The 22927-nt window shown below is 43.3% G+C and overlaps 1 protein-coding gene across 1 annotated transcript in view; it reads left to right on the top strand.

Moving 5' to 3' along the window:
• The first annotated feature begins 503 nt into the window (after nt 1–503).
• Nucleotides 504–22927, top strand: part of ldb3a (LIM domain binding 3a) — a 179264-nt gene continuing 156840 nt past the window's right edge. The window contains exons 1-2 of the mRNA XM_063070731.1: nt 504–656; nt 1852–1991. Of these exons, the coding sequence (XP_062926801.1) occupies nt 1896–1991 (96 nt within the window). The 5' untranslated portion in view covers nt 504–656; nt 1852–1895. The remainder of the gene's footprint in view (nt 657–1851; nt 1992–22927) is intronic.

The raw sequence follows: 22927 nt of genomic DNA, 5'->3' as shown, positions 1-22927 counted from the left end.
GGAAAGGTGGGGTCAGCAGTATAACAACTTACAGTGCCAGTGATGAGGGGTAGGGGGGACTTCAATTCCAGCCATCATGTGTAAGGAGTATGCACTCCGCTTTCCTCCCAATGCATGGGTTAGTAAGTTGTGGGCATTCTACGTTGGTGCTGGAAGCATGGCGACATTTGCAGGCTGCCCCAACACATCCGCGGACTGTGCTCGTCATTGACGCAAACGGCGCATTTCACTGTATGTTTCAATGTACATGTAACAAATATAGCTAATCTTGGAAGAACTCTTTGAAGGAATATATTTAATTGTAGGTTTACATAGGTCAGCACGACATCGTGGGCCGAAGGGTATAAAGTATGGTCCTATGTTCGATATTGTTAATCAAAGATTTCAGGACCTTCGAATCGCAACTTTGCACTAACGTGGAATTTAAAACAATTATAAAAACTCTACAGCGCCGCAGGCAGGGTTTGCCGGAACACCTGAGCGCGGCCGGAGCCGGCGCTTGCCCGCGTCCAGCGGCACTACCCGGGGACAGGCCGCGCGGCCGGCTGTCAGTGCCCGTCAGCTGACGTCATCCCCGGGGCTCCGAGCCGATAAATGCGCTTACTGACACTCGGCAGCTTCGCTTCTGGAGACGAAGGCGAGCAACCAGGGACAGGGTATGGAAAACACCCCTTTGCTTTTCTACTCTTCCGATGCCTTTTCTTTCTGTTTGGAGCGCCAGCTTTCGTGCCCAGCGATGCGTTTGCATTTTGCATGCAGCACTAAGGAACAATTGCTCCCCGATCGACTTGCCTAGTGATTTGCTGCGGAGACGGTGTCAGGGTGACGGGTTGTGGTAATGGCTGGTCGTTTAATAACAGAAAACAAAACGGTTTTGAAAATAGTAAAAAGGGACAGCGCTTTAGGACGATTGCACCTGTTTAACGCTGCTCTTGCTTCCAAATTTAGTGTCCCAGCTCTATACCGCAATTCTTTAATCCCATCGCAAACTTCCAGCGCGTGTTGTGCACGCTCGCGCCGGCGGCTTCTTCGACGTTTTGTTGCTGAAATTAAAACTGTCACAAGCATCCCCCCATCCCAAGCAATCAGGAAATTGGTGCATTTTATAAACTTGTGATGTGCCAGGGTTTTAAAAGTTATTATTTGCCAGTGCGTCCCACCTGCCGCGAGGTAGTTCTGATATCGATAGCATGGATTTTTATTTTAGTGGATAATTCGGCTATTTCCACGCTCTGATGTGGGGATGGACAGCGACCAAAGAGCGATTGTACCTGTGCAGTAGTTGGGACGTTTGGCTGTTCAACCCCGCTGTAGCTGGTGAAATACAGTTATAGGAGGAAACTCCTGTTGTTATTTGGCGGGATTTTCAAAATTAAAAACCTTGCTTGCAACTAAGAAATGTATAAAACTGTAACAAGCAAATATTACATCCCATTAACAAACACGTAATTATTTTGAAAATAACTTGTCTTTATTTCGCATTGAAATATCTTATTTACAAAAACTGTTACCAAATTCAATGCCAATTCATAAGATTCTGCAGCCTTTTGGTGTCAATTATGATTATTTTCCATTTGCAAGATTTCTGAATAGGTTTGGGGAGCCTAGAAAAATCTGTCCTATATTGGTGATGTGAGTCATACAATCCTGGCATATTGGGTGTTGTGTTACCGTCCATATATGGCTTACTCTGCCTGTGGTCTGTTCCTGCCAGATCACTTGTTTCTATTCTTGGGTGGCACTCCAATCTCTTTCACTGGGCAACTCAGTCATTTTGGGTATTCTTTTTAAATTAATTTTTGTTCACCATCTTTTTTTTCTGTTTCTTCCCTCGCTGTCCCACCCCTAAAGGTCTTTCCCAGTAACGGCGTCAGTGGCTGGTGGGAGAGCAAAAGATGTCAGCGTACAATGTGTCTCTTACTGGCCCTGCTCCTTGGGGCTTCAGGCTGCAGGGAGGAAAGGATTTCAACATGCCTCTGACCATTTCCAGAGTAAGTTCATGTCTCCTGCTGCCTTCTCCTCTCTGTCTGTGAACTGGTGTTGCCCTTGTTCCTGCTGGCTTAGAAAAGTCACATTTCATTTCGGCTGTTCTGAAGGCGCCGTTGGATTTGGGCATCTTGGATTTGCTCAGGATTTCGTTTGTTGTGAAATGTCTAACTCTTTTGAATACAGAGAATTCAGGTTTGCAAATCAGGCAGACAGTGTCTCCTTCCGTGGCTGGAGATAGAGTTACTCTTTCCCAGTTCTGAAAAGAGCAGTATGTTGGCCTCTGTTACTGACATTTGCAATCTCTCATCACCTAACCTGAGGTTTCATAGGATTGTACAGCATAAAAATGGACCTATGCCATCTTCTCACCCATCTGCACTCATCCCATTTACCTGCATGCCCCCCAATGCCTTGCCTATTTAATTATCTCCTAAGTGTAGTGATCTGATTCCACCACCTCTTCTGACAGAGTTTCAACCACTCAAGGTGTAAAACAGAGGATCCACTTTAAAACCCATCCCTCACTTTGATCTTTGAAGGGTCTCGGCACAAAACATCAACTATTTATTCCCCTCTATAGGTGCTGCCTGACCTGCTGAGTTCCTCCAGGTATTTTGTGTGTTCCTCTTGTTTTTGATGCCCCTACCATGGGGAAAAGATTCTATCTAGCTTAATTATCGTTCTTTTAAAATATTTATATACCTCTATCTGATGACCCCTTTGTTCCAGGGAAAACAGGCCCAGCCTGTGCAATTTCTCCCCTTAACTGATGTCCTTTAATCTTGGCAACATCTTGGTGAATCTCCTCTTCACTCCCTCCAATGCAACCACATCCATCCTATAGACCAGAACAACATGCAATGCAGCAAATACTTTCGAACCATTATTTTGTAAAGTCCCATGGATGGTGGAGTGTCCTGATGATGAAGCTACTTCAGAGGCAGATTGGGGAGCTAGGTAGAATTCCTCCTAACCTTGGACAATTCTGAGCCCGTCTCTCAAAATGATATTCGAATGAATATCCTGCAGCAGTCAGCAAGTCTGGACAGATGGTTTCCCCATTACATGTCGGCAGTGATACTCCACACTGGCATTCTTTACTTTAGTGAGTGATAAACATATATCCATCCAACATGAATCTCTTGAAATCCGACACTTCCATAAACTGCTCTTCTGTTCTTTCTCTTTCAATATTTTTATTATTATTAATTTATATGTGTGTGTGTGTCTGAATACAGAGTACAGGAAAAAAATATATGTCAATACATCAAGCTAAATTGCATATAAAAACTCCTTACCCTATATTCGTACAAGTCAATTAGTTCGTAATATTGAAAAATAATAATTTTATTATATTAAAAAATATCTAACCTACTACCAAGGCAGAAGCTGATTAATAGAAAAAAAAGGAAAAAGATTGTTAGTCATCATTTGTGCTTTAACAGCAAATCAAAGGTTTTTAAAATAATTCAGGAAAGGTCCCCACAATGTTCGAAAGTCTTGATTAGATTGAAAAATTGAACACTGTTCTCTAATTCAGATTCCATGCTTCAACCCTGAGATTAATTCTGCTAAGTCTGAAGCACAGGCACTGACTTTCAGCCACCGTTAAAACCGTAGACTGAAAGTGCAGCTCAGCTACCAAATCCAGATGGAAAGAATTGTGTAAAAACAATAAAGTTGGTCTGTTTGGAAGGCATTCCTGACCTGAACTTGACCAAAGATGAGTTGGTCAGTTGATGCTTGAGTATTTTAGGTGTTTAGAAGAACCCAAGAAGCAGGAGAGGAAACGTTCATCGCTGTGAACCTGCTTCAACATTTAATAAGATTCTGGTGATCCAGTGATGGCTTTGCCACTCTCTCCCTCTCCCTCTTGTCTCCCTTTTTCAAATATTCAGTCTCCTCTCTGAATATATTTACTGACATTGCCTCCACAGCTCTCTAGGATAGAAAATTTCAGAAATTCACAGCCCCATGAGGGAAGAAATTTCCCCACTCCATATGAAATGGGCTACCTCTTACTTTCAAACGGATGCTCCCAAATTCTATAACCTCTCGTATAGATCCACCCACCGTCCCCACCACACCCATGTCATGAGGAAATGTCAGAGATATTTGAAAGGTGATAAATATTATGAAAGGATTGGATGTATTTCCCTTTCTAAATGGCGTCATCTTTGACATTGGTGTCATTTTCTGGCAAACCAGATAGCTGTAGGTTACCTTATTCCACCCCAGAATCATTCATATTTCAAAAAGAATTCCTCTTATCCTTATCTGCCTTGAGCATTGGCCCAACTAGGTGAATCTTTCACCATGAACCCTTTCTTCCCAGGAATCAAACTAGTCAACGTTCTCCACACTCCCTACAATACAAGCAGCCCCAAGTGCTGTAAATTGTACCTTGATTAGGCTAGAGGTAAATCGGTGCATTGCTGGGCGATGTGGCTGGAAGGGCTGTATCTCAAATAATAAATGCCCAACATTTAGTTGGCTTCCAAATTGCTTGCTGTAGCTGTAAACTCACTTTTTTCCTGTTTCAGTTATTAAGTTTCCTGAGGCCTTTTTGATAGGGAACACCGATCATTTTATGTTAGGATTTTATCTTAAGATTGTAAATAATTTTATTTGTCTTAATACACAACCATGAATTGTGAACAGGCAGGGTGGATTGGAAAACTGCCTTTGAAAGGATGACAGTAGGACAGCAGTGGCTAAATTTAAATAATTATTTTATGGTTTGCAAGTAATTTGGCAAAAAGGCAAAGTTTTCCACCCATAGTTACCAAGAGAAATTAAAAGTACTATTAGATCAAAAGTAAAAGTCTTCTACTGTTTTCAAAAAAGAAGCAGACAGCCTGAATTCATGAGATGATCCACAAACAATGCACTGGAGGAACTCAATAGGTCAGGCAGCATCTGTAGAGAGAAGTGGGCAATCCAAGTTACAGGTCAAGACCCTTAACCTGGGCAGAGAACTAAGTGAGGTGTCTCGACATCAGAAGGGAAACAGGAAGAGACAAGTAGAATGTGAGTGTAACCTACCAAGGGACTTAAAAACAGATAGTAAGAGTTTCTGTAACTATCGTAAATTTCCATTAATCTGGCACTATAGTGTGTTAGTCTGTCAGATTTTCTGAACTATTGTATGTTACTTCCATCTCAACACAATTTTAAGTCACTTTTTAGATGCTGCACAGAATAATAAACTCCACAGTGAACATACTAGTCTTAAGAGTGAGTAACAGGGCGCATGGATTATTAGTTTTACTCTATGTGATGAGAAATACATTAGGGAAAGTTAATGTGGATCCTTATAGACTGAGACAACAGAAATTATATTTGGGAATAAGAAACGGCAGCGAAACTAAATTCATGGAAGAATACAGAGAAAATTTACAGAAAGTAATGCAGGACTCCAAGTCAAAGAAAAATAGTGTTCAAAGCACTAGTAAAGAGCTAGTAGTTGAGAGATTAATGGAGCAAATGGCTGTTGATCTCCAGGACCTGATGACCTATATCCTAAGGAGATATTTGTGGTCAGCTTCCAAAACACTAGGTTGAAAGATACCAAATAAAATTCCACAAAAAGTCTTCAGCATATGTAAAAAAAAAATCTGTAAAGTGAAGATTCCTTCAGAAATAATGAAACGTAAAGTCTCTAGGTATCAACAAAATTACTACAAAAAGCAGTAAACAGTTAAAAAAACTAAATCAGATCAATATTTATTGTCACCACCCTTTGCCTTTAAAATTGCAACAATTCTCTTAGAATCGTTGTTGTGCAGTTTTGTCAGAACTGTAATTAGAAGAATAGGCAAGGCCAACAGTTCGTGTGATATATTTGGCCTTCAATAACATACTACTAGGGAGATTATGAAACAAGATTTGAGTATACAGTATTGGGTGTTCTGTAATAGCCGGGATCGAAGTTTAGTTTATAGATAGAAAACAGAGTAGAAATAAAGGGTTTGTTTTTGGATCAGGAGGCTGTGATTGGTGGGGAGCTGCAGGGATCAGTGCAGGGGCTCTGGCTGCTTACAACCTATATCAATATGTTGATTGAAGGGATTAACAGTACTCTGCCAATGTTTCTCAATGACACAATGTTCCTTCACCATGTGGACTATGAGAAGAATGCACAACAACTTTAGGGGCATATGGGGAGGACAATTAAGTGAGTAAGGACATGGAAAAAGAGATACGATGTGGGAAAATGTGAGGTCATCTATAACTGGAAAAATAGAAGGATGGGATATTTTTAAATGGGGAGAGATAGAAAAGGGTCAGTGCTCAGGGCAACTTGAGTGAACTCACACATAAACCACTGGAGGTTAACAAGCAGAAACAGTAAGCAATTAGGAAGGCAAACAGTAAGTTGACCTTTATTGCAAGAGGAATTTTAAAAGATGAAGGCCTCTTGCTGCAATGGTACAGGGCCCTGGGTGAGATAGCATATGGAGTACTGTTTGGCATACATCAGATGTATATATTTGGAGGTGTGGAGAACCTGCACCGTATTGGTACGTGGGATGCTGGACTGGATCAGTGAGAAGAGATTAAGTAGATGAGGGCCTATGCTTTTCAGAAAAGTGAGAGGTGATCTTATTGAAAAGTAAACCATTCTTAAAAGAGCTTCACAGTGTGGATAAGGAATTGATGTTATCCTTGGCGAGAAGGACCGTTGGCATAACTTAGTATCAAAATAAAGCATCTCCATTCAGGACTGAGGTGAGAATTCCTACCTGAGGGGGTGATGGAGGCTCAGATCACACTGAGCTGGTGATGAATTGTTTTTTTGATATTATGATATGACGGACCAAATGATGTACTTCTGTTTCTGTTTTTTATTCTTTTGATCCATGCTGAGACTCTGTGGGTTTGAACAATGGTAAATTGATGTTTAAGTAGGGATTGAGATGGTTTAACAACCCTCCATGGTGATCTGTATTCCACAGCTAACAACACAATGCTCACCAGAATAATGTGTAACAAAAAAGTTCTTAACCACTTGCAATGTCTTCATCGGTTGAGGACTAAACCCAAGAGATCAGCAATAGCCCAATTCCAACTAACTTCTGTCCTCGGGACACTCCATTACCTACCCTTTGAAATAATTTGGAAATTGGTCAATGATAATGACTAGACTTTCAAACACTTGTTTTCTTATTTGCTTTGAACATTTAACGTACAACTGTTGTGTCATATTTATCACTGCCTGTGAGAACTTAATGTGGTAATTCTGTTTATTATAGTAAAGCAATATCTGAAAATTGTTAATATTTCTTTATTTTCTGAAAAGTATTTCATGTCCGGAAAGTTGCTCAATCATGGTATACATATATAATATGTTATCTTGTAAATCAGCATTACTTTGTATTTGTCACTCAAAGCTGAGTGCCTTAGTTTTGGTACTTCCTGCAAGAACACAACAGACTTATGGCCGACTCCAGAAATAGAAATAATGATGGCAGTGCTGGCGTGTACACCTGTCTTGAAGTTGGTTCGGTCTTGGCTGGCTCTGAAACAACGGGCCAACCAAAAAAAAGGGAGAAACTGACCCTGTCTATCTTTCACTGGTCAAAGGCCAACTAATTGCATCTTAATCAAACCTGCACAAAGTGGCTTTGAAGCCGGGCAGTATTTTTAAAACAGGCACTTAAGTTATTAACCTATTTTGGTTGAATATGAGGGCAGGTTGTTTAACTTTGGTTATCTACGTGGCCGGTAGCGAGACAGTAATCATCCTAATACAACCAAGTCAGAGTTACAGAGTTATACAGTAGAAGTGGTTTCTTCGTCCTGGTGTATCAGTGCTGATGTAAGCTCTCCCCATTTACATGCATTTGACTTGTATCCCTGTAAACCTTGCCTGTCAGCCCCAGGAGATCCACTGTTACTGCGGATAATTTATTTAGAGTATCAGGCTGAGATTGAATACAGTGTATTCCAGTTAATTGGGACACATTGGGACCAGTACATTTTGGCCCAATTAAGCAGCTGCCACAATTAACTGAAGTTTCATGGAAATAGTATAAAAAAGACAAACTAAGTAACAAAGTATATATTTAAATGAAATGCAGAACAAATTAGAACACTACCAATAGCACTACTGTACTATAAAACTGTGTATCAGTTCCTAATAGTTATTGATGAGTAATTCATCCAGTGTACATAACGAACAAAGTCAGCGCAGCCACCAAGTGCAGACTGACTTCATACAGTGCATCCTCTAAATCTTCATATTCATTGTAACATTCAAGATTATTGTTGATACCTTCAAATTCTTCTAGTTCCTACTTTGAAGTAGTGAAATCATCTCATTTACTTTTCTGGCATTTCCAAGCCTGAATCCTTGAAATCGCAGTGAACAAAACAGTTCTGAATTGACTTGCTGCTTATCTCTCACCAGCTATCAGTGACAAAACGATGCTTTTTGAACACATACGCACACAGCTGAGGCTATTTAAAAATTACTCTTAAACACGGTATAACGTATAACAACCACACAAATGTACGTGAGTGACTCTAGTTAAAACCTGTTCAGTGACAGGTTCCTGCCCCAATTAGCATCGTAGTGTCCCAAATAAACGAAGAGAATCCTGGTAATTTTCATTTTTGGTCTTTAAGATTGCCCCAAATAAGCAGCTGCTCCAATTAACCAATGGCTTAATTAACCAGAATCTACTGTATTTGGTAAGGTTCCTGTTGAGAGCATTGATTCAAGAAAGTAGTTTCTGATACCTCAATCCCAGCCTCCAGTAAAATGGAGAATTCCAGTTGTTGAACAAGTGTTGTGGATAAATGAGTGCTAGATTTTTCCAACTGAGTGGCCCTTGGGCCTCTATCACATTCTGCTCCTTTGTGTTTAGCTCTGATGTTTACCTTGGCTCACCAAGTTGCTAGATGTGTTGATGAAGGAGATAGATTTCAGCACACAAAGGGCAAAGTGGACAGAGCAGTAACATGTAATTGAGGAGATGGAAGCTCAGATGTAATTGCATTGAGCAGTTATTAAGACTTAATGGTTGAAGAGCCCACTTCTGCTTCTATTTTCTGACAGTTTCAGTCTTGTGTTTGGGTCAGGTCCAACAACTTCATCTGTACAAAAGCAGCTTATTCCCACCTGTTCACTATTACCTACACTGCTTTATCATTATACTCCATAGCATCTTCTCAACTGATCTGTCTGTCAGTTTCTAACCATTATCCACACCCTAAATTGTCTAAAACTCTGTTGTTCACATTAGCTGCTCTATCATATCCTTCACTCCAATCCCCGAGTGTTGACACTGACTCTGAGTGGCCTATTCTTAAAAGGTTTGCCTTCAGATCTTTCCATGGTCCTGCCTTGCCATTTAGTTGTGACCTAATTCAATCCAATATTCAGTTCCCCCAATTTCCTGTTGCTTTGTCTGACCTTTTCTCTGCCTCATCCTTTCCCTGAAGGTTGGCAGAAGAGTCTTCAGCCGACTGGATTTCCCTCACTGACTCTTCATCTTCTCTGACCAAACATGAACTTGCCTGTCAAAGTCATGGGTTCTACCCACCCTAGTTTGTGACAATGGCTCTTTCAGGACTTGGAGGCTGAACATCTTACAAGTAGTAAAATGTTGCTTTTCTGTGATTGCAAATAATTAGCAAAATTCCCAAGACTAATTATAGCATCACATTAGTTTTCTGTGCGCACCAGCGCCCAGTGTGAATTTAAAAGAATCGTGGTTGTGTTTGTGTTTCTGATGATATCCAGGAAAAGAATAAACTTTCAAAATTGTGCTTGGTCAGAACTTTAGAAGACATTTCAGTGGTTCAGTGGTTCCATTCAATATCAGAGAATGTATACAGTATACAACCTGAAATTCTTACTCTTCGCAGACATCCATGAAACAGAAGAAAACTCTAAAGAATAAATGACAAAAGAATGTTAGAACCCTAAAACCCCCACACCCTTTCCACACACAAGCTGCAGCAAAGCATCAATCCTCCCCCCCGCACTTGTTCTAGCAGGAAGCATCAGCCCCCAACACCCATCAATAGCAAGCCCCCAGAGACCATGATCTGCAGTTCAACAAAAACTACCACTGAGTTGTAGGAAACTCCAGGGCTGGGAGAGGGTGTGAGTGAAAGGGGAGGGAAGTTAAGATGTTGTAGGAATAAATATTCGTTTATTGCTGAGAATGCACAAGATTTGGAGACAGAAGACTCTCTCTACCTCTATGTAATTGCTTAGTTGACACTTGAAGTTCTTGGTAACAATAAATCACTGACATATACCTTATGCTAGTGTTCTCTGATACACTGAACCAGTAAACTGAGAATTCCTGTCAGCTGTTTGATCTAGGTCACTGTCAAGAACAAAAGGGGAATTTGTAGCTTGCTGATGTCATGCCATGTTCCACTGATGGGACAGATGGGATCCCTAATCCCTTGTGGGGCACAGCAGGACAGTCATTGTGTGTAAAATGAATGGCTGTGCCCTTTTCATTTTCTTGCTGAAAAATTGTCTATTAATACGTACTGAAGTGTCTGTTATGTGATCGTGAGGCATTAGGAGTGGATTTATGAGATAGGTGGCAAGATCAGGAAGGTTGCAAGGTCACCTTTAAACCCTGTTTATAATTTGGCTGACACATCTATGTCAGTAACTAGTACTTCAATTCCACAAGTTGTATCCAAAACAAAGAAGTAACCTAAAGCATTTCAAAGGAGTGTTGAAATGGACTAACTCTCACTCACAAAGTGCTGGGAGTTGGGAGGGTACAAGAGGCAGTGTCAGAGGATTGGGGGATGTGGGATGTTAGTGGGGATGAGGGGCTGATTGTGGGAGAAACTCTCCTTGGGCACAGCTTTTGATGTGTTGGGGGACAGGGACCTGTGATGGGCAAGGTCAGGAATGGGATGGACTGGGATTGGGAGAGCAAGTAGTTTCAATAACGATAGAATGGAGATAACTCTGATGTTCAGAGGAACTAATTTCATTCTTCATTTTACCTCCTCGCTGCTGAGGTTTAATTGTCTACAGATTTCACAAGGTGATGTTCACTGGTGTTTCTGGAGAGGTTCTTCAATGGGTTTTAGGTTTGCTGGTGGTGGAGGAATGATCGAACTTTTCCTGACTGTGCTTATAGCCAGCAGATGATTTCAAGGGTTGGTGGGAGGGCATGTGAGGATAACCATCCCCGGTTGGGGTGGGGGGGGTGGGGGGGAGGGAGTGAGGATAACCATTCCCGGTCGGGGTGGGGGGGGGGAGGATAACCATTCCTGGTTCTGTACTTATTGTTGCACACGAATAGGAACAAATTAAGGGAAAGAATTATGTCCCACTCTGACTGAACATGGCAGCTCTGAACCTTTGTACTTCGTCTTGTCAGGAGACAGCAGGCATGAGGAATGGACAGGAATGACTGCTAACATAAACACAAGAAATTCTGCAGATGCTGAAAATCCAAAACAGCATAAGGATATGTGCTGCTTTTTATTTGAAGGAGGAGGGCACAGAACCCACTGTTGCATTGAACATAAATGGTAGTTTCAGGGCCACGGATATCATTGTAAAGTTAGCAAGCTGGAAGGTCATTGGCCCAGCACAGGAGGACTGAAAACTAGACCATCCCCAGAAGCCGTACACATCATGCAGACTCATTCCTTTCTCAGCAGCTGATGAGCTTGTGGCTCAGAGATTTAAGGTTATTGAGATATGGAAGCAGAAATATCACCACATGCTCCACTGGATAATATGTCACGGGAGAGTGAAGTGTTCTCAGTAGACAGAATTGATGTGGAATTTTTCAGATTGTGATAAGCTCCCAGACACTTGCTTGCTTGTCTCCAGCAGATTGCAGGAGCAGGGTGGCGACATGCAATTGGAGAAACTGTGTCCGTTTAGTGGGTATGTCAGGCAAGGTATGTGCTTCATGTTCTGAATGCCCTTCCCTCAGGGTTGAAGAGTCAGGGATCAGACCAATGTTGTGGATTAATCAGTGTTCCTTGGTGACCTGGACAGGATAAATTGTTAAGGGAAACTCCTGCAGTGATAATATAAAATAAGATTAATTATTTCACACATTTACATCCAACCATAAAGTGAAATACCTGTATGTCACTTGCATCAAATCAAATCAGCAAGGATTCTGCTGGGCGGCCTTCAAGTGTTGTCATGCTCTGATGGAGCATGTCCACAACTCATTAACCCTAACCATACATCTTTGGAATGTGGAAGCAAACTCATGCAGTCACAGGGAGAATGCTCAAATGCCTTACAGGCAGCAGTGGGAACCGAACCCCAATCTTAGTGTAATAGCGTTACACTAACCACTGGTGTAATAGCGTTACACTAACCGCTGGTGCTGGAATAGCATTGTGGTAACCTTTAGTGTAATAGCATTACACTAACTGCTGGTGTAATAGCGTTACAGTAACCGCTGGTGTAATAGCGTTACACTAATCGCTGGTGCTGGAATAGCATTGTGGTAACCTTTAGTGTACTAACGTTACATCAACCACTGGTGTAATAGCGTTACACTAACCACTGGTGCTGGAATAGCGTTACCCTAACCACTGGTGTAATAGCATTTAAGAAAACACTTCAACAGGTATAAGAATGGGGAAGGTTAAGAGAGATTGGGCCAATTGGACTCAGTCACTTGGGTTGATTGAGTTGGTTGCAGGGCCTGTGACTCTGCTCCACATGATGCATTCTTCATGGAGTGTGCTGTGTTTGGAGAAAGTTGAAGTTGTGTACATATAATCTTTAATTTGAAAAAATAAAGCTTTTTTCCCCATTTGTACATTTTTGTGGGTCTTTTATTTTCATATCACAGGTTGCCAATGAAAAAACACCCTAATGTAGGGAAGTGGCTCATGATTAACAATGGACATGAGACAGTTTAAGGTGTCATGGCAGGGAGGGATTGGGCAGCTGAAGACGAAGGTGCCAGTGGTGAAGAGGTGAATGTGCGGAGGAAATTGGAGGGCAGCAATCTTGAAGGTTGTGACACTGGAGGAGGTCACGGTGTTGGAAGGAGTGAGGAGATTTAAGAAGAGTGAGAGCATTGCCTGGATGGGAGCCATTGTGGGCCAGTCAGTATGAGTTGGGGGCCATGAGATGGGATTCAGACAGGTTGGAATAGCTCAGGTCAGTGGGATGGCGGCTGAATGAGCTCTATAATGATCAAATCAAGGTAAGAAAGAGGGATTCCCAGGTGGATAAGGTTATGGTGATGGAAGCTGGTGGTTTAGTGATGAGATCACTATCAGTGTGACCAGATACGATTCCAAGATTACAAATGGTCTTAGACATTGTACAGATGGGATGGAATCAACAACCAGGGAGCGGAGCTTGTGTGAGGAACCAAAGATGAATGCATTGGTAATTATAAGTTTTGGTTGGACGAAGTTCTGCACTCATTCAGTGAAAACATGATGGATTGGGAACAAATCAGGTGGGTGTTTTCAGTTATGGATGAAACCTAATGTGTTCTCTGATGAGGTCACTGGGGGTTGGGATGTGGATCAGAAATGGGAGGGCTGAGAAATACAGCTGGGAGTTGCGAGAGGTGAAGATGGGGGTACAGAAGAGAATCTGTAAACCTCTGTTCTCATTGTGACTGGGATGTGGGAATAGATCCAGCTCTGCTGCCAAGTTAAGGTGGTCAAATCTGTTGCCAGTTGTTGACTGGATAACAATGAGGGAGAATAACAGATGGACATGTGGCAGCAGACACAGAAGAATGAGGAACACAAAATCTCTCACTGATGCTGTGCCTATTTTTGACTGATACCACAAAGCCAAAGTTTGGCCCTTTATTGATGGCTCAGACATGCATGATTTAACATATAGGTAAATGTTCCCTTCTGTGTCTTGTCCTAAGGAGCATCTCTTGTGTACCTTTAGTTTTATTTTTTTTGTTTTTACTTGTACTTTCAACACAAGCACTCTCTCTCTCTGTCTATCTCTGTATTTCTCTGTCTCTCTTCTCTCCCCCTCCCCTCTCTCTCCCCCTCTCTCCCCCTCTCTCCCCTTCTCTCCCCTTCTCTCCCCTTCTCTCCCCTTCTCTCTCCCCTTCTCTCTCCCCTTCTCTCTCCCCTTCTCTCTCCCCTCCTCTCTCCCCTCCTCTCTCCCCTCCTCTCTCTCTCCCTCTCTCTCCCCCTCTCCCTCCCCCTCTCTCTCTCCCCCTCTCTCCCCCTCTCTCCCCCTCTCTCCCCCTCTCTCCCCCCTCCTCTCCCCCCTCCTCTCTCCCCCTCTCTCCCCCCTCCTCTCTCCCCTCCTCTCTCCCCTCCTCTCTCTCTCCCTCTCTCCCCTCCCCTCTCTCCCCCTCTCCCTCCCCCCTCTCTCTCTCCCCCTCTCCGCCTCTCTCTCACTCTCTCACTCTGTCTCTCTCTTCCCCCCGCCACCCCCGGGCTTACACAAATACCACTGTGCCAGTTGAGGAACAGCTGCCTTCCATATTTGCAATGATAGATAACTTACGTTGTAAGAAGATAAAATGTAATGCATTCTGCCAACTGGATACTAAATATTTCATGATGGTTAACACAATTAAGTTGGATAAAATGATCACATAATTCCAATTATTGTAAAGTAAGACATCACTTGTCCTGCCCACCTGTTCCTCCTGATTGTGCCACTCAGTGGGTGACATTTCTGCCCCTGTCTGAAAATCTGGGCTCCAATCCCACCCTGCAGACTTGGAACTGATGCCCCAGGCAGTTCTGAGGGAGTTTGATGTGCCGTCCTCCAAATGATCAGCTGATGGATATGAAAAATCCCACGGTGTTATTTTTCTGCTGACCTGAACATTTAGCTCTGTCAAGTTTCTAAAGCAGTTTAGTGTTGTTTCTGGGACTTAACGGTCGGGTTCCATGGATCCAAATGTTGTGGGACTGTCATGACCATAGAACATAGAAGAGTACAGCACAGAAACAGGCTCTTTGGCCCATCATGTCTGTGCTGAAATAATCACATCAATCTGCACACGGTCTGTGTCTCTGTCCCCTGTTCCTGTGTCTGCCCAAACTCCTCTTCAATATGCGATTGTATCTGTTTCTACCACCACCTCTGCATCTTGGTATTAGCCTACCAACCAGCATGTTGTTGCGGAGTGGAAGGATACTGGAGCACGTGGGGAAACCCACGCCGTCACAGAGAATGTACACACTCTGCATGACAACACCCAGTCAGGGTCGAACTCTGGTCACTGAAGCTGTGAGGCGGCAGATCCATCACGTGCTTCCAGCTTTTCATGCTTGTTTTAAATACATGTACCATCTGCACTGATAAGATTCATGTGAAGAAACAGTGTTACTTCAGCATAGTCCCAGTGGATCAGGTAGGTTGCAGGAATTGTGCGAGGGATTGATGGAAGTTCGCCTGGAATTGTCTGATGGGCAAACTCAAGGCAAGGGAAAATGAGGTAACAACTGGGCTGTTGAACAATATGGAGGAACAGAACAGGGTCACATACTCTCAGGTCACTGATGGTACCAGAGCAGGTAGATCTGGTGACTTGGGATATGAGATACCCACCTTTATTGGCTAAAGTACAGAACAAATAAGGAGGCCATCACTAGAACTGCACACAACATGAGTTAGGCTGTAGTAGGAGGAACTATGTACAGTTGTGGGCATCACAGCGTTGCAGGGATGTGACAAACCCTGAGGGGTGTAATGAGGATGTTGGCAGTACTGAAGAATTTTCAGTATGAAGTAGGGACTGGGCAGGCTGGAAAACTGAGGGAAGATTTAATCAACGGCTATGAAAACATCACAATGAACAGCAGGGTGAACAGGAACAGCTTCCTTGTCTTAACAGAAACGTTAGAAAGGGAGGTGAAAGGCATTGAGCAGGAATAGAAATACGCGTATTTATCCAGAGGGTGGAGATGGTCCGGAAATTCTGTGCCTAAAGGTGATGGACACAGAAACCCTTCTCACATTCTGAGATGGACACTTAATGATAACTTATAGGCAGAAGGGCAAGGAAAGGGAATTTCTTTTTGCCCAAACGTTGAGAATTGTGAGGTGGTATGAGCCTGGAAATTCTCTGCTTCCCCATGTGTATGGGGTCAGGGGTAGGTGACAATGAGTGTACAATAGTGAATCTGAGGGTGAATGTGCGATAGTGAACCCGGTGGTGAGTGTGCGATAGTGAACCCGACAGTGAGTGTGTGATAGTGAACACGATGGTGAGTGTGCAATAGTGAACTTGGCGGTTAGTGTATGATAGTGAAACCGGCAGTGAGTGTGCGATAGTGAACCCAACTGTGAGTGTATGTTAGTGAACCTGACAGTGAATGTGTGATAGTGAACCTGGTCTCTGCCTGTGACCATCAAACTTTACAACTCCTCCCTTGGAGGGTCAGACACCCTGAGCCGATAGGCTGGTCCTGGACTTATTTCATAATTTACTGGCATAATTTACATATTACTATTTAACTATTTATGGTTCTATTACTATTTATTATCTATGGAGCAACTGTAACGAAAACCAATTTCCCCCGGGATTAGTAAAGTATGACTATGACTATGTGACGAGTGTACAGTAGTGAATCTGGTGACAAGTGTACAATATTGAATCTGGTGATGAGTGTACAGTAGTGAATCCGGTGATGAGTGTACATAACGAATTGCATGATGTAAAACACTTCTCAGGAATCATCCCTTACAGGCAAGTCACAGATGGAGTAGTGTAAAATGAAAAATGCATTGCCTTGAGATCTGCAAGTGTTGTGTGCAGGTCGGTTTTATCGAATGTAGAACGATACAGAGCAGGAACAGGCCTTTGGCCCACCATGTTTGTGCTGACCCCGATGCCAATTTAACCTATCCCATCAGCCTGCATACGATCCATTTCCCTCTATCAACTGCCTGTTCATGCTCCCGTCTAAATGCCTCCGAAACTTTGCCATCGTATCTAATTCTACCATCTCCCCAGGCAGCTTTAACTGCCTGTGCATGGAATATCCTGCCTCACACATTTCCTTTCCCCTCAGTTTGTAAAATAAAGCAAAAACCACTTTCCCCTTTCATAGTAAACCTGTGCCCTCTTGTATTTGAATTTCCACACTGAGGAAACTACTCTGAGCACCTTCCCTATCTCAGCGACATTTCATGTGCATTGCCACCCCCACCGGTGACTGAAGGCCCCTGAAATAGACAGCCATTCACTGCTGGGCTTTGCCACCTGCTGAGAAGGGATCTGAGGGTTTTTTTTTAACAAGCCTCTTTCTTGCCAGTAGGTGCTGTAAACTGAGTCCCCTGCAACCGGTCTGGGAGAGCAGTATGGCGCGGGCCATGGGTGCCCGGGATTACGGGCATCTCAGCTTTTCAGCCCCGGGCCAGCACTTCTATTTGTGGCCATGTGCTGACCTCAGATGCGTCAGGCCTGTGATTGATGCGGTGGTGGGTATGGCTAGCCTTTCCTGCTGAACAGAAATAAGAGGGTGACTCACCTGCCTAATTCTAGCGGGAAGCCAGAGGGATCACTGTCTTTGGTGCCCGGCCTTGATCACCTTCCCTGCCATGGTGGCCAGGCCAGTTCTGTGGTCACAGTGCTTGGGTCATCCTTAGCAGGGGCATGCTCAATTTACCTTGGTCCTCCTCACTCAATATCTTAGCACACCAAAGCACAGGGAAAGGAACACGGTTTACTTCAGGCCGAATACTGCCAGGGATAGTAGTAGAGGCTGCTGGGGATGGTGGTAGGGGCAGATACAGTAGGGACATTTAAGAGACTCTTCGATAGGCACATGGATATAAGAAAGATGGAGGAAAGGGTTAGATTGATTGTGAAGTAGGTTAAAAGGTCATTGTTGACTCATGAGCCCATACTGTGCTGTACTGTTGTAATTCCTATGATCTCTGATAAGATAGCACCATTTAAGAGGCACTTAGACTACGTGTAGCAGTAACATTTAGACAGACACACGAATATCTGGTCAGTGGAGGGTAATGGGTCACATCCACAGATGGGATGAGTGAAACTGGCATCAAGGTCATCATAAACATGAATGGCCAAATGGCCTGTTCCTGTGAGCTCCCGCTGTCACACAACACCTACACATCTCCGAGCAATGCTTCAGTTATTTTATGCAACTTCATCTGCAGCTTAATGTAAATGGACCCCATTCATAGAAAGAGATGATTGCTTATATTTGTCACGTGTAGATTGACACACACAGTGAAGTGCGTCTTTTGTGACAAATCAAATCAGCAAGTATTATGCTGGGGGGCAACCTGCCAGTGTCACCATGCTGCTGGTATTCACAGTGTACCCACTTCCTAACCCTAGCCCTATGTCTTTGGAATGTGGGAAGAAACTGAAGCACCCAGAGGAACCCATGTAGCCACGGGGAGAGCGTACGAACTCTTTACAGACAGAACCCTTGTCGGTGATCGCCAGTGTCGTAAAGTGATGGTGCTAACCACTCCACCAAACAATCTCTATGTAAAAAAAATACTTTTGACATCCTAAACTCTCCCTCCAATCTCCTTAATACTCAGGTGTTAGCCACCCTGCTGGCTGTCTATTCTTTCACTGACTGATGATGGACCTGATTTTGACCAGAAACATTGAAAAATTCCTTTCATCCAACAGATATTTCTCGTCCCGCTGATCTCCTCCAAGAGATTGTTTGTGGCTGTCTCTCATCAGCCCAGCTGATGTGGTGGGTGGAATCACTTGTGTAGACACTGGGGGACATGGATGTAGCAGGAACCGTCTCTAGCCAAGCGGGCAGCTCCCTCCAAGCTCCAGCCTGACATGTGTCTGGCTGCTGGGACGCTGGCCAACAGAGCCCATCTTGCACCGTACACACCTCTGTGGAAGTAGACATGTGGGTGGATAAGATGAGGGAGGGGATTCCAACCTCGCCAACTCGTTGCAGCTATCTGCTTGTGGAGAGGAAAGATCCTAACAGAGAGTCCAGGAGACAGAAGGTGTCCCTGGCCACTGGTATGAAACTTACGATACTATACCGGGTGCCTCTCGTGCTCTGCTTCTAAAGCTTAGCCGACTGAGTTCAATCTATCCAAATTTCAGAAGTAGAGACCCAGTGCATGGTTGTGTGGTTTAGACTCAATGACAAGGAGAAACTTTTACCATGAAACCTTATTACTTCAGAGCCCTCCTCTAGTTATATGTGTTGCTTAAGATTGTATGGGACATGTGTGGACAGAAACGGCTTTGAGAAAGCTGCGCTGGTGAATCTATGCAACACACGAAATGCTGGAGGAACTCAGAGGTCCAAGCAGCATCTATGGAAAAGAGTATAGTTGACATTTTGGGCCGAGACGTCGACTGCACTCTTTTCTGTAGATGCTGCCTGGCCTGCTGAGTTCCTCCAGCAGTTTGTGTGTGTGGCTTGGATTTCCAGCGTCTGCAGATTTTCTTTTGTTTGTGGCTGGTGAATCTATTGAAGGTTGTGTGAGAACTTGGTAGTAGAGAGCAGCAAATGTGGGTCAGTGTAAGCAGCAGTCTGTGACTTGAGCTGTTTCTATGTAACGTGGCATAGCTGCATTACCTTGCTCCATTCCATTCCTTATGGTATTCCATCTCGTTTGATAGCTTTTCCAAGATGCTGTGAAGGGTGTGGATTACTTTAAGATGGGCGGCTATTTCATTGTTTTGACTGCTGATAGGAACTAGTTGGAGACAAATATTTAATACAATATCTTCATAGGAAGCAGCAACCAGTCAGAACCATAAGGGAAAAAAAGTTCTGGTATCTGCTTGCTGTCCGTGGGGAACATTCCCTGTAAGCGCATTGTGGGGTGGTGACATCTGCTCTACTCTAGAATCCCCCTGGGTCTCAAGATGGTCAGAATGCTATTCCAGCATCCCTGTAACCCTGGCAGGGACTTTCAACCAAACATTGAGGAAACTGAAGCCATTGTCTTTGGTTCCCACAAAAATGTGATGTCCTGATCGCCACTACCATCTATCTCACTGGCTGAGGTTGAATCTCAAGGTGTTCATAACCCAGGTGTCATAACTTACACTGGGGTGAACGTTGGACCTTTGATGCTATTACTAAGATGATCTGTTCTAACTTAACATACTGCGATCAAACTCTACCCACCCTAGCAAAACTGATGCATGTGTTTCTAAAACTTCCTGACCAATCCATCATGAACTGAAGGTTATGTAAAACTTTACTCTGTTTGTCATAACTTCCACCTACTCCTTCTGACTTTCGGCATTTCTTATTGACCATAAGACATAGGAGCAGAATAAGGCCATTCAATCCATCAGTTCTGCTCTGCCATTGCATCATGGCTGATCCCAGATCCCATTCAACCCCATAGACTGGTCTTCTCGCCAAAACCTTTGATGTCCTGACCATTCACGAAACTATCAATTTTTGCTTTAAATATACCCACAGTCTTGGCCTCCACAGCTGTCTGTGGCAGAGCATTTCACAGATTCGCTACTCTCTGGCTAAAAAATTCCTCTTTACTTCTGTTCTAAAGGGTCACCCCTCAATTTTGACGCTGTCCTCTAGTTCTGGACACCCTATCATAGGAAACATCCTTTTCATGTCCACCTTATCTAGTCCTTTCAACATCAGTAGGTTTCAATGAGATCCCCCTGCATTCTTCTAAATTCCAGTGAATACAGGACTAAAGCTGCCAAACACTCCTCATATGTTAACCCCTTCATTCCTGGAATCATCCTCATGAACCTCTTCTGGACTCTCTCCAATGATAATGCATCCTTTCTGAGATATGGGGCCCAAAACTGTTGACAATAGTCCAAGTGCAGCCTGACTAGTGTCTTATAAAGCCTCAGCATTATCTCCTTGTTTTTATATTCTATTCCACTTGAAATGAATGCCAACATTGCATGTGCCCTACTCAACCTGTAAATTCACCTTCTGGGAGTCTTGACGAGGACTTCTAAGTCCTTTTGCACCTCTGATGTTTGAATTCTCTCCCGATTTAGATAATAGTCTGCACTTCCATTCCTTTTACCAAAATGCATTGTCATACATTTCCCAACACTATAATCCATCTGCCACTTTTTTGCCCATTCTTCCAATTTGTCTAAGTCTTTCTGCAATTGCATTGCTTCCTCAGCTATACCTACCCCTCCACCTATCTTTGTATCATCTGTAAAGTTTGCCACAAAGCCATCAATTCCTTTATCTAAATCACTGACAATGTGAAAAGTAGCAGTCCCAATACTGACCCCTGTGGAACACCACTATTCTCCGGCAGACAACCAGAAAAGGCCCCCTTTATTCCCACTCACTGCCTCCTGCCTGTCAGCCATTCTGTTATCCATGCCAGTGTCTATCTTGTAATGCCATAGGACTTTATCTTGTCCAGCAGCCTCATACGTGGCACTTTATCAAATGCCTTCTGAAAATCCAAGTAAATGACATCCTCTGCCTCTCCGCTATCTACCCTATTTGTTACTTTCTCAAAGAACTCTAATAGATTTGTCAGGCAAGTCTTCCCTTTACAGAAACCATGCTGACTTTGACTTACTTTATTATTAGTCTGCAAGTATCCCGAAATCTTATCCTTAATAATGGACTCCAACACTTTAGCAGCCACTGAGGTTAGGCTAACTGGCCTATAATTTCCTTTCTTTTGCCTTTCTTCCTTCTTAAGGAGTGGAGTGACATTTGCAATTTTCCAGTCCTCTGGAAGCATGTCAGACTTATGTGATTCTTGAAAGATTATAACCAATACATCTGCCATCTCTTCAGCAACCTCTTTCAGAACTCTGGGATGTAGGCCATCTGGCCCAGGTGACTGATCCATCTTAAAACCTTTCAGTTTGCCTGGCACTTTTTCCTTTGTAATAGCAATAGCACTCATTCCTGCTCCTTGATGCTCATGGACCTCTGGCACACTGCTGCTGTCTTCCACAGTGAAGACTAATGCAAAGTACTTACTAAGTTCATCCGTCATTTCTTTGTCCCCCATTACCACCTCACCAGCATCATTTTCCAGTGATCTGATATCAACTCTCACCTCCCTTTTACTCTTTATATAACTGAAAATCTTTTAGTATCCTGCATTGTATTATTGGCTAGTTTGCCCTCATAATTTCATCTTTTCCCTTCTTATGGTTTTTTTAGATGCCTCTTGTTGGATTATAAAAACTTCCCAGTCATCCAACTTCCCACTCACTTTTGCTGCAGTTTTTTTCCCCTTTCCTTGGCTTTTGTGTAGTGCTTACCTTCCCTTGCCAGCCACAATTACCTACTCCTACCATTTGAGAACTCTTCCTCTGTGGGACATATCTATCCTGTGCCTTGTGAACTATACCCAGAAACTTCAACCACCTCTGCCCTGCTGTCATCCCTGCCAGTATCCTCCTCCAATCCACCTGGGACAACTCCTCTCTCATGCCTCTGAAATTCTATTATGATACTGATACATCTGACTTGTGCTTCTCCCTTTCAAACTGCAGTATGCCTTCTCCCCATAACCTTTTGATGATGCCCTTAATAATCATGAACCTGTGAATATACCCAATGACTTGGCCTCCACACTCATCTGTGGGATCGAATTCCACAGATTCACCATACTCTGGCTAAAGAAATTCCTACTAATCTCTTTTATAAAGGGATGCCTCTGTATTCCAAGGCTGTGCCCTCAGGTCTCAGACTCTCCCACTATAGGAAGCATCTCTATGTCCACTCTATCTTGACTGTTCAATATTCAGTAAGTAACAAGATAGGTAAGTAGGGAGTTTAGTTTTGAGCCAATGCCTTCATTTTTGCATTTGTCATTTTGTTTACAGTTCTATCTATGGTATTTCCTCGCAGTTGCTGTATAGCTGCTCTTTATCTTCAATAGGTATCTGTACCCTTCACCATTCCCAATGGTGGCTGTATCTTCAGCTGCTAAGGGCCTCTGTCCCTTTGGAAATATATTTCACACATACCTCAATGACCCAAGGTTTGGGCCGTCTATGAGTCTACC

This window comes from Mobula hypostoma, chromosome 18, assembly GCF_963921235.1.
Source record: "Mobula hypostoma chromosome 18, sMobHyp1.1, whole genome shotgun sequence".
Classification (NCBI taxonomy): Eukaryota; Metazoa; Chordata; class Chondrichthyes; order Myliobatiformes; family Myliobatidae; genus Mobula; species Mobula hypostoma.
Note: the sequence above shows the minus strand (reverse complement) of the source record. Positions and strands in the feature narration are given on the sequence as shown.